This window comes from Gouania willdenowi, chromosome 24 (genome assembly GCF_900634775.1).
Source record: "Gouania willdenowi chromosome 24, fGouWil2.1, whole genome shotgun sequence".
NCBI classification, from domain to species: domain Eukaryota; kingdom Metazoa; phylum Chordata; class Actinopteri; order Blenniiformes; family Gobiesocidae; genus Gouania; species Gouania willdenowi.
The window spans coordinates 17,333,526-17,346,520 of record NC_041066.1 but is presented as its reverse complement, the minus strand read 5'-3'; the positions used below and the strand labels follow the sequence as shown (position 1 = coordinate 17,346,520).

The following is a 12,995-nucleotide window of genomic DNA, read 5'->3' as shown; positions in this document are numbered from 1 at the left end:
GTTTAAAGATAATACAGTAAGCCCTTAATATATATTCAACCCTTCCTATCACCACTTCTAAGAAAAGAGGCATATTTAAAACAACTCTTCTGGTAAAATCAGATAAAAGATCAAACACCAGGATGTAAGCTTAACACATGGACTACCAATAGGTGAATGATGCAGTTTTATCATCTCTAAGGAAATGAATCCATTACTATTTGATGTGGTTGTGAAAATTCAGGGGGAAAAGTCTTTTATTGTGCCAATATTCCCACTATGACAAACACAACCTAAAATTGCACTACTGCTATCCTCCTGTGGTTTGGCTTTCATATGGATAAAAATAAACAGCTGCCAATCTATATTGGCACTCAGAGAAGTCTGATCAAGTATGTTTTCACATAAAGGAACATCTTTAAAGGCAAAGGGTGGATAAATCACACCTGATTTGGACTGTAGGTTACAGACTTCCCAAGAATCTCCCTAATCCTGATGGCATGAGTGTTAGTGTGCATATTTAGCAGAATAAATAGCAACGGAATTTGAAACTAAATAGAAGATAAAAGAAGGCGTGAAAAGATTTCAAACAAAAGAAAGACTCCAAACGTCTGGTTATGTTTTAATATGATCATACAGGGAGAGATCAACCAAACTCAATATAATGTCAACAAAAAAAACAAAACATTAAAGTAACAAAAACTCAATAAAAACGGACAAAAAAAAGCACGGTTTTTTAAACATTTTACTGTATATCAGTCTGTGGCAAATAGTCATTACATACCCTGAAGGGGGAAGGAAGAAGAAAGCTTTTGAATGGCGTACTGACCACTGAATAACGTGGTTGGAGAGCAAAACAAAAGAAGAAAAAACAAAAACAAAAAAAAGGATGTAAATGCAAAAAATTCTGTCTAAGCTTTATGAGTGTTAACCCCGCGATGAGGCTTGCAAGGCCTTTTAATAGCAAGGCTGAGTTTTGTCCACGTCAGAATCAGTCGCTGCATGTGGGTGCATAGACGGATATTAAGTGTTTGAAGTCTCTGCCAATGCAGCCTGTTTCAGCCCCAGCATGGGGACCCCAAAAGGCCCAAAACCTCATGCTTGTGTGTGTGCAAGAGCAGCGAGGTCGTCAAACATACTGAAGAGTTGTGTGCAACTTGAATGAGCAGGAAGGCAGTTTGTGTGTTTAATAGCAACGACACTCCCCATGTGCACTCGCATTGTGGTTCTGATGCCTCACTACTTCTCACCCCGGATCGTTATCTTCAACACATAACTTTACAGCTTTTTTTCATTTTGAGACATGTTCTCTTTAACATTCCTTTCCTTTTTCTCCAAGACTATGCAACCGATTGCTCAGTGCTGTTTGAATGCCACACTGTAAAGGAGAAAAACAAATCATTATGTAAAAACTATAGCCCCAGATTTAAAATTTTTTTTTTTTTTCCGTTTACAATGGCTCTCAAGTATATTCTTTGCTTCACAGATAGAGGTCCCTTTGGGGCTTTGGATAACTTAGTTAAGTTTAAAATCCTCTCTTACAATTTTTCCATTAGGGTTTAGGACTGGGGCGTGGAGAACCTTCTGCTGGTGTGAGTTGAGCATTTGTACAAAAAAAAAAAAAAAAAATAAAAAAAAAAACATGCCGCAGTTAAACCTGCACCCAGTAATGCGACATTCACACTGTGTGTGCGTACACAACTACCCTCTCACACACACAAAACATTAACAAAGAACAGCAGTCACTGTGTGCACTTTAAGTTGCACTTGAGCTCTTTCACATGTTGAACATGTTGCTTGAGTAATAATTGACTCTATATCTTCACCTACAATGGCTGGTAGTTGATATGCGCCCTGCGTATTTCTCTGCCGTTGTCATGGAATTGTGCGTTATCTAGCATGACTGTGACCAGCTGGGGGTCTTTTCAGTTTGAAACGTAACATTTTATGCCGACGTTGGAGGTTAAATTATAAATTAACTAATGGTGGTTGAGAAACAAAATGCAAAGCACTAAATTTGTTGCTGGGTGCTAATCGAGCTAACATTTACCTCCTAAATGAGATCAAATGCAAAATCTAGGTTTATGCCTGGGATTTATGACTTTTATAGTTTGTATGGGACATAAAAAAATCTTTAAAAAATTTAATGCAAGAGGGGATGTAGAGAAGAAAAAAAACCCATACATACAGATAAGTTGCTATATATCTCTATGCATTGTTCTCCACAAGTCAGAATCCCTCCCACGTCTATGAGGACATTTAATGGGTAACTTCAGACACAAACAGGCAGACAGATGTAGTCCAAGAAGGGAGTGGCAGGTCTGCGGGGGCCGTCACAGGTAATAGATGCGTTCCAAGGTCATAGTTGGAGTTGGGCTTTCAGAGACTGCAGAGATCTGTTGTAACACAAGGCGTGTGAGCACACAGCGATGGAGGGTCAGTTTGTTGGTGGAGGAGAACTACCACTCCAGCTCACATGTGATGACCAATCCTATCCAGTCAGGCACTGCTGCCTTTTCTTCTGGGCCTTTGAGTTGTGGCGCTTGAATGAAAACTTGTAGTTGTCCTTCAGGATCTCCACTATTTGCTTTATCCCCGGACAGGATATAAATATTCTCGCTCTGCTTTCTCTTTTCGTGTTGATTACTACTGCACTTGCTTGACGTTGGCTTCAGCATTTATTATTTTTTGCCTCTTTTAAATTTTGTTTCTTTGTGGGATTCTTGGATTGTTATTAGGAGACGACATCTGCTCCGTTAACGACCATCAACTGTCCATGTTACTGCAGCTTTCTACAGAGAAAAGATAAAAATACAGACAAAGAGACCCCAAGGTTTGATTAAAAAAAACAACAAAAAATTTAAATTGGGAGAACAGGTTTTTATCACCACTTCAGGCATTAAACAGGAAGATCATTGCCAAGCGTCTTTAGAGGAACTAATTACCGTTGAGTCCATCCGCGTCTTGTGAGTCAACAAGGGGAGCAGGACCCCAGACTCTCACTGTGCCATCGTCTGAGGCGGAGGCCATGAGGCCTGGGATAGCTGGGTTCCAGCTCACACAGTTAACGGTGCGTGTGTGGCCTGTTAGCTCAGCAATGGGAAGTTCACCACGCCGATGCCAGATGTACACTTTGTGATCTATGAGGAGTGAAAGGGCAAAGAGTCGATTAAAGCAAAGTAATGCACAGCTACAACTACATGTTCAGATGTCATCCCATACAGCGAGCACTCCACCACAAACATACTGGCCCCGCCCGGCGGAAACTGCGTCTGTGCTCTTTGTAAAATGTGCCGTCTACAAACGAGTCACTTTAAGAGCCAATCCTGTTTCTTACCTGGTGTATTAGCAGACTTTTGTCAATAAAAGCAAACATCGTTATTAGAGGTTGGACAATACACTGAGTTCACCATGTGATACATGATATTGGCATTGAAAGATCAATGTTTTGCATAGGAATTTTTTTAAATTATAATATAATTGATTAATAATACATTAATATACAGCAAGATTATTTTTGTCTTTTTGAGACAAAAAGAATCTTGTTGGAATTATTACGCATAAGTCAGGGAAAACTTCAAAGCAAATATCAAAGAGATCAGCAGACGCCTCTGATGAAGCCTGGCAGTTGTCAGTCGAAACATGTCAGGATATCAAAGTGGATTTTCTGAGGAACAGTTGTCTGAATAAATGAAACCGTAACATAAATTAATATACAATTCATATTTTATTTATTTATTATTCTTATATATTACATTAGAATTAATTTGAATTCAAACTCTCAGTGAGCTTTTCAAGTTTTAAATCAAATTTTAAAAATGAACATGATGAAATTACACTTTTGCTTTTTAAAGTGCAAAAACATAAAAGTGCCATTGCCAGACTGACAATTCATGCCAGTCTAAAACTAGAACCACAGAGCTAATATTTGCTCATCATCGTGACATTTTTTTTTAATTCACACAGTCTAAATCAGAGACTGTTCAGGTCAGCAAAAGACCGAGAGATCTTGTCGTGTGAGATACTGTAGGTTTCCTCCTCCCTAATAATTAACCCTGTCATTGCTCGTCCATTGAGGATGTAACTTGCTTACTGAAAAAGTGTGGAACCCCTACACTATACAATAAATATAACTCACAGATGAAATTGACAAAAAGGCTGCACGCTCATGCTAAGGTACCAGTCAGTAGTTAATGACACAAATATGTGACTGGGGATATCATCCATCGTCTACCTTCGCTGCCACTGGCAATAAAGTCTTCATTGTGTCCTCCAAAGCAGGAGTGGATGGTGTAGAATCCCTGGGTCACACCTTGGTACTTTCTCACCAGCACCCGGTCTTGAAGGTCCCAAAGGTGCACTCCCTGGTAGGTTTAAGGATCCACAGTCATGTTCTCTAGCAAAGCATCAACGTGATACACGGATAAAATGATATTTTAGAGAAAGCAGTGAGATTAAGTCTTACCTGAGTTGCTACATTTAACAAAGCTAATCTTCCGTTCTTTGAAACAGTAAAAGACATGATAGGATGGTCCTCTTGAACTCTGGAAAGTAATAAATTAAAAAACATTGCATAAAGATCTGCTTTTCAAAATGTACTATTGTGACTGAGGGTTTTGGGCATGAAAATGGTAGGAAAAGTATTATCAACAGTCATCCATCATGCATTTAACCATAATGTTGATTTACAACCATGCTGAACCCGGAATGCTTACACGTACATATTTCTGTCCGTAAGGTCCTCAAAATTGTAGCCCCGAATTCGTTGGTGAGTGTCTGAAGCGAGCACTGTCCCCCCATCACTCAGGCACCACAGGCACTGCACTCGCACGCCCTCCCATGGGTCAGACATCTTTCCATCCAGGTCCTGACAAAAAACACAAGGCACAGGACACATTAATCATACACAGCCATTAATAATATCAACAACAATATCCAACAATCAACAACATTGAATGAACAGCAAATCTGCTGAATGTGTGCTACGAAAGGCTAAACCAATCACAAAACACCGACAGCTACATTAATCACAGAAATAAATTATCCCATTTTTTATTATTAACAATTATTATAGAATCTCGTAACTTTTGATTAATGGAAGATTGAAGCATAGTTGACGCTGAAGCAGTGTAGCCCTTTATTCTGGTTTTCTGGGTGTTATCAGATCTCATAGAACATTAAAAATTAAAAGTATCATGTCAAATATGTTGCTGTAGCTGTGAATGGGACTGGTTCCCTTATTTTGAAGTTGAAGAGTGTGTTTAAACAAACAACAACATAAAAGTTACCTTGTGTTTTCAATGGGTCAAATTGCACTGCTACATGTTTTTATACATGTACTCACATGTGTTTTTGTTATTTATGCTCCCCATATCTTTGTACATTGAATTGCCCCTATTGGGGAAAAATAAAGTTGATTGATAAATTGACATACATTAAAGCAATACATATGTACTATAATAATGAAGCTGCCAACCTCTGATAAGAGGAAGCTACATGTTGCTACTTTGATAAAGGACTTTTATCTAACAAATAATGCAAAAACAGGCATAGACTTATTTCAAAGGAGATTACTGAGCCACTTACACACTGATAAAACTGTCCCCTTTGTCCTCCAGTGACAAAACGTTTCCCGTCAGGGTACCAGGCCACACTGGTCAGACTGTCTTCATGGGACCGACACATTTTGGTCCGCAGCTCCCCCGTCTGGTCAGCAATGCGTTTGACAGGGAAGGTGAAAAACAAGAGCAAAAATGGGGGAAGGGAGATGGCAAGAAACAGCATTAAGAGAGAGAGAGCGAGAGAGAGGGGATGAGTAATAGAAAAAAGGGGGGGAAGGGGAGGGGATGGAGAGTTAAAGAGCAGAGGTCATCGTGTACACAAATCCCACCACAGGGCATTTATAGTAAGCTTTGAGCGAGTTCTTCAACTAAATCTTTCATGAAATGGTTATATTTTCCACTAATGTAATGTCTAGGTTCTCAGATCTATGTGCAACTACTGTTGTTTATAGATAACAGGAACAATAATAAAATGATGTTTATTATTCACATTAACAAAAGAGAAAACTCATGCTACCTGAACATTCCAGAGCCAGAGCTCAGAGCAGTCGTCAGGCCCACATGCGATCAGGTAGGTGTCATCGGGGCTCCAGGCTAAGTAGGACACTCCGTATGCGTGACCCTCCAGGGTTCGCAGTAACTTTAGCTGATGGTTCTCCTTCACCAAGAAAAAAAACGCATCACAGGTAAAGAGAATCTCAGCTGTTATAAACATGTTTTGGTTATTGCTGCTGGTATAATATTGAGGATGAGATGTATTTGCACACTGTGGCCTCCCACACCTTTATTAGCACTATTTATATTAACTGAACATTGTGTAAATATCACAATCAGCCTGAGCACTGTTGGTGACAAACCCCAGCGTATGTAATACAACACGTCAATATCAAAATCCCAGGAAGACGTTTTTATTTTTTTAGTAAAGTGTTCCAATATGTCACCAGAAGAAAAAAACATTAGAACTGAAGACTTGAAGAATTCCAGGACTAAAATCATTAACACCTAACCTTTTTGGGCCGTGACCCCATTTTGATATCACAGATGTCCGGTGAACCAAGAGACTTTTTTTTCTTCCAGAATTAGTTTTTGATTATGTTATTTAAGTGTTTTACAAATACACAGTAGCCAGGATTAGTGAACAGTGACAAGATGCGCCACCTCAGATATTTTTATACTGCATTTTATTTGAACTACATTTATATTTGAGAAAGTTTAAGTATAAAATGCAGTCATTTGATATTTGTGTGTGATGTGTTAGAAAGAACAATTCAAAAAATTTGAAAATATAATTTAAACAGTTTTTTTTTTTTTTTTACAATTACTAGACATTCCAGGCGACTCCACATAGGGTCACGACCCCAAGGTTGAAAAAAACTGCTTTCCAGCTAAATTTAGTCAATTTAATTTAGCTTTGTTAAAAAAAAAAAGAAAAAGAAAACGTGATGGTTTATTTTAGTGTCGCTTTACTCACAGGGTCCACTTGCCAAATGATGACAGTAGTGTCTTTGGAGCCAGTGGCCAGTTTGGTGCCATCATTAGAAAATTTACAGAACCACACCTCATTACAGTGTTCTGTCAGAATCTGCTGAGTGTAACAGGGGAACTGCTTCCTAGGAAATTAAAAAAACAAAACAGAAAAGCATATAAGTTTCATTTTAGTTTCATTACCAAGTGCAGAATCTGTTGAAAGTTCCATCATTATAAGCTACATTGTTTGATCCAATCTAAAATAGAGGAATTTAACGTTAAGAGGTCATTTAGTGTGATGCTAAAAGTAGCAGCCTGCCAACCTGCTGCAGACGTGATCGAGGAGAAGAGAGACTGAGTCCAGGTTGTTGTCCAGCTTGGTGTTGTGGTAGAGGCAGCGATCTCGCTGCAGCTCCACTGCTTGCCGCAAAAGAGTGTGCAGTCTTCGAGGGGGGAGCATTACTGAGGGTGGCAGGTAGGCTGCAACAGGTCAACAAGGATGAAAGTATTTTCAATGCATGTAGATATGAAGTAGCACTCAACAAATGTGCAAGCAATGCAAGTAGGGAAAGAAACTCCTCACTCTGTAACTTATCCAACAGCCGACAGCGTGATGCTGTACCTTTACCCTCCCACTCTGCCTTGGCTCTCAAGTCCTCTGCATGGCTACACATGAGATAGCTGCAAGACACAAAGGATTCAACACCACACACACAAATCACATGACTCATACGGTAAAGCACAGTGAAATGTCTAATAAATAATGAGTTTATCCATTCTAGGTTCCTGCACTCAGCTATCGTCTGTTTCATGTGGTAAGTGCAAAAAAAAAGAAACAACCATTAGATCAGTGGTTCCCAACCTTTTTTTTTGGATCGTGACCCTATTTTGTTATCAAGAATTTCCTGGGTTTTTTCTAGAATTACCGGAAACACTTTACTTGAAGTTTTTACATACGGCTGACATCATTATGACATGACACCTGTTATTAGCAACCCTAACCCCACCAGATCCCTCGACGCAACCCAAAAAATGCCAACATAGCTCCAAAGGTGTCATAGTTTAGTGAACGATGCTTAATGACACCATATCCATGCTAATGACAGATAATACAGCATAATGTCAGCCTTATGTATAAAACTTTGTGTTACCAAATTACCTTTTGATCATGTTCGTTATACTGTGTTACAAATACATAGTAGCCAGAATTAGTGACAAGTTGAGTCAGCTCAGATATTTGTTTAACTGCATTTTATTATTATTAATAACTACATTGATATTTATAATAGAATATAGTTTTTAAAGATTGTGTGTTTTAATTTGAAAAATAATTGAATTAAAAATGTATTTCTAATCAGTATTTCCAAAGGTTGAAAAACACTGCATTACCTAGTAACTGTAAATATAAACATTAAAACATCAGAATTCCTACTTTATTTGTTTGAGATGACATTTACTCAGACTAAAGTCCAAACAGTGTTTAAGCACATTTCTGCTAATTTCCCATTCATACTTCATTCTACAGTGTAAAAGGAATTATTGGTTCTTTTATCAAATGTCTTAGATTGGAATGCTAAGAGGTGGATTCAACTAGATATTGGAGCTATACGAGTTTTGGTCAAAGCTGCCATAGAATGGTAGGAGACAGTACCCGCTGAGCACGTGGATACGGTCTGTGTTGTACTTGAGTGGTGTGAGCTCTCCTCGGAGAACCTGCAAAGCTTCCAGGACTTTGCCATCCTCCAGGTACTCCAGATACTTCTGCTGTAGCAGCAGGAACTTCATACGCTTAGTGGAAGAAGAGAAAAGGTGGTATATATACATAACATTTCCTTTCCAAAAAGGCAGAAAAGATAAGACTGTATCTATGCAATTTCTAACAATGGAGTCTCAAAATCTCAAAAACACAGTGGGAGATATGGTTTTCATGGAGTATATTTACAAATATAGACAATAAAAACATCATTAGGTTTATTCTCCATAAGTGCAGCTAAGAGCTGATGTGACATTGACCTATATGGAGCCTTTAGTTTCTGCTTCCCACACCCAGAACCTGCTTTAAAGCAGAGTCCTTCTGGAACCTCTAACTGTGTCAATGTTATACATTCAGCCAAGTAAAGGTTTAGGAAACAGGAGCCTACCACAATAGCATTGGGAGAATGCATCAGTGCTCTCAACTCATTGAGATCATTCTCAGCCTGGAACAAAACAAAAAGTGGGCAATGGGGGGTGGGGGGTGGGACAGAGAGAAAGAGTGAGCTCAGCAGTTTCAATGGACACACAGGAAAACAAATATGAACAATAAGGCAGATCATATGGTAATTTAAACACTGTGATAAGTAAAAGTTAGTGTTTAATGCATTTTATCACAAATACAGAAAATCATCACTAACTCAAGTTGGTGGTTCCTTTCCTACTGTTTAATAGTGAACACAAAATTGTATGATCCATTAACAAATTTCTGCAAATTTCCCCTTTGTGGGACAAATAAAGGTTATCTTTAATCAAAAACTAGATTTATATTTAGTACTGTCTGTGTAATAAAACAATCATGTCCAACTTATAAAAAATGAAGGTGATAATTTTGTATCAGATGTGATACATCTACTACGAAGCATTTAACTTTAATTTGACGCTTACAAGCAAAAGCAAAATGACTAATTTAATCTTATAAAACAAACGTTTGTATCCCTTTATTATTTTCCCCCCATGTTAAACACAGTGCTATATTTTTGCCTCATCCATGGCTATTTGATATTCATTGTCCAATACACAAGAAGGAGAAAAAGAAAGAATAAATATAACAATGGTTATGTAATCACTATTAACCAAGACAAACCTTGTCCCACTCCCCCTCCATGACATGGTTGCGGAACTTGGTGGCTGATGGGTGTTCCAGCCTGCAGCCTGATTCCTGCATCAGCAGGTCCACCGTCTGACTGCAGACACAGAGAAAAAGAGAATGAGCAGCTGATAATGACACAAGACATAGAATAGGACCTAAAATGATGCACACGAGTGATATAGTGCAAAAAAATAACATGCCGTGTGCACAAGACTGAATAATGTTGAATATTTAACCGATTGATTTCACAGTTGCAGTTGAATGCGATTTAAGCTTTTGACTTTTACCATTCCTTTAATGTAAGGACATCAAAACAATCAGTAGATGCTTTCTTTCTTTAATAACTCATAAGGACACATCAAAGCAATCAGTAAATGCCTCTGAGGAATACTGACAGCTGGCAGTAAATTTCAAAGTTAATTTACTGAAAAAAGTTTGTCTGAATAAATGAAATCTTAACATATTTCAAAAAAAGAAGACAAAATGGAATCATGATTTAAAAAAAACTAAAAAACCTGAAAGCAATAGAGCTTGGAATCGATTCACACGTATCCGATTTGATTGATCTTTCAATTTAGTTAATGATATTTCAACCAGAGTAATAATTTTACTTAAAAATGGAAGAGATTCTCAAAGATCTAACGCTGTAGTATAAATAGTAAAAAGTAACAAACGTTAAATATTAAGCCGACAGCACTGCATTATACATGGTAGAAATGACATAGTAAATGATTGACTTTAGGATCATATGAATCTATATCAGGCCATTCAAAGAAAAATCGATTCATTTTTCAAACCAGGCATAAAGAACAACAGTATTGAGAAAATGTCTGCAGAAAACAGTATTATAATGACAGAATGTTGGGGGTTTCCAGTAGCCTAAATCCAGTTTATTGAGACCAATGATCAAACATTTCCCTGCCTTACCCACTCATGTTAAAACATGTGTGTGAGATAGTGATATTGGATTAACGATAGAGTGTGTGGATGACAACTTCAGCATGATGACATCATACCCAGGTATCAATAGAGTGGCGCAGCAGTTATGTAGTGAGCCTCTTGTCCCACTTGCTATCTGTTTGTGCACATTGCTTGAGTTCCTCCAACCCACAATCATAACAAACACATATTGGCATCCTGACAGGATAAAACGACAGCCTTTTATCTGTATACATTTCACCTACTGGGGAAAAAAAAAAAATCCCTTTTCTTATAGTAAAATTAGATTTAAATACAGGATTTGCATCATAAAAGCTTGTAGGCAGTGCATTCTGAGCCGCCATGAAACCATCTGATGTTGTTCAGTTCAGTAACAAATGTCGACCACAGTATTGACTGCTGTCTATAACTAATGAATGACACAAAAACACATCCTGGGTTGATTTACCTCTGCTAAACTGGGTTCTCATTTCAACTGTCGTTCCAAGCAGACAGCTTTGGATAAGGAGGTTATTAGAGCACAGGTTATAACGTCACAAAAGGACAATCCTGATTTTGTAGGGTGATGGTCTGTGTAAAGTAACACACAAATATACTAATATTCCAGGCGACGTTTGCCTAATGCTTTCTCCGCAGTCTCCGTTTTTAGCGCAGTAGCCCTTACGACGCAAAATTGCACACTACAAACTCGATAATCCGGTTTACGAACTGTATAAAGCAGCTAAAGCAGGTCTCTAATGTGGTATGACAGCGATTATTATTTTTTATTATAACCCTTTAGCCCACCACAGTTCAGTCATCCCTGTGATTAAAGGCTATTACCGTTCGATGATGTAATTGCTATTAAATGAGACTAAAACAACAATTAAAATCCGAGCATACACACACACATATATATATCTTTGTTGGTGTTGGGCTCGTAAAATAGTTTTTAGTTAAATATGAGTTGGATGATAATGTGATTGTTGTTTAATGTAATAACAGCATACTTCAGCGCAGGCTAGTCCTTTTTAGCTTATCCAGCTAACTGTTATTGTGCAAGATGGACCCCTTCTCTACCAACTGCCGAGCTCCCATGCTAACTAACTACCCCATCCCCCCATGTTTGTGTCCATGAAGTGCAGTAACAGCGCATTTACCAGCTGCTTTATCCTAGTTACATACGCATGATGTCCGCACTAATGTGTCTGGTATGCTCCTTAGATGTTGTGCATGGTTTTTCATCGACTGACACGTTGATTAAACTTACTTTAGCCCCAGTCCATTGAGATGTTGCCCTATAAGTCGAATAACATCCTCCTCCGCCTGTGATAGTCGTTTCTTCTTCTTCAGAGAGCCTACATCGGAGCCCGATGCCGTCGACGTCCCCGAACAGGGTGCTACTGACGACCCGTTGCTGGTACCGACAATGTTACCGCTGTCTGTGCTGGAGAGCAGCCCGTTGGAGTGAGTCCCACCGGCCGACGACGACTCTCCGTTTTGTGCGCTGTTGAGACAGGAGAGCTCCGATGATTCCTGCCCCTGTCCGGCCCCGTTTGCCTGCATGTTGCCGCTTAGGTTGTTGCTGATAGTTCGGTTGAAGTGGATGGTTGAAGTGGCTTGAGCGTGTGTGGTGAGTCCCAGGACAACTCCGGTGAGGCCTGTAACAACTGCTGAAGCCCCGGGCTCTCCTACTCCCTCCGCCGCCGAGGCTCGGTGCTTCTTCCGCGGGGGCGGCGACGCTCCGCCGGTGTCCGAGTCGGAGGAGGAGGAAGCGGAGGCCAGAGTTTCCTCACCGAGAGCGGCCGTGGTTAGAAGCCGACGGAGCTCCGGGTGGGAAATGAAGGTTAAACTTCCAGACTTGAGGCCTCTTCGTGGGGCTTCGAGCGTACTGGTAGTTATCCCGTTTTGTTGTTGTTTCTCTCCAAACAGCTGCAGCTCTATAGAGTCCCGACGCTGTGACGTAACAGGAAATTCCTACACTACCATGCTTCCGGGTAGAAGTCTATCCAAAGGTGGAGTGTTGTCTGTGAGTGCCCAATCCTTTCACGGGCCTGATCTTTTCAACTCATGCGCGTAGGCCACGTCACTTCCTACATTAGTAGATGATATTTTAATGTAAACCGACCATACGACGTTTGTTGAATATGTTAATAGTAAATATTTAAATATGTGACGATTTTGTTCTGTTTTTTAATGGTAATAAAAAATAATTAAAAAAAAAC

General features: G+C 39.2%; 1 protein-coding gene across 2 annotated transcripts; it reads right to left on the bottom strand.

The window, feature by feature from the left end:
* Positions 1–581: 581 nt before the first annotated feature.
* LOC114457410 (WD repeat-containing protein 26) lies at positions 582–12,801 on the bottom strand. 2 transcript variants are annotated; one of them, XM_028439172.1, is made up of 14 exons: positions 12,041–12,801; positions 9,847–9,946; positions 9,149–9,205; positions 8,659–8,795; positions 7,591–7,688; positions 7,331–7,487; positions 7,012–7,150; positions 6,058–6,204; positions 5,566–5,685; positions 4,701–4,846; positions 4,445–4,523; positions 4,214–4,343; positions 2,925–3,119; positions 582–2,771 (listed from the first exon to the last, which is right to left on the bottom strand). In XM_028439172.1, the coding sequence occupies exons 1-14, from the start codon at positions 12,334–12,336 to the stop codon at positions 2,746–2,748; spliced, it is 1,827 nt and encodes a 608-aa protein (XP_028294973.1). In that variant the 5' UTR covers positions 12,337–12,801; the 3' UTR covers positions 582–2,745. The 2 variants fall into 2 exon arrangements, with proteins under 2 accessions (XP_028294973.1, XP_028294974.1); XM_028439173.1 differs by having other exon boundaries at positions 6,058–6,198; positions 12,041–12,800.
* Positions 12,802–12,995: the final 194 nt, after the last annotated feature.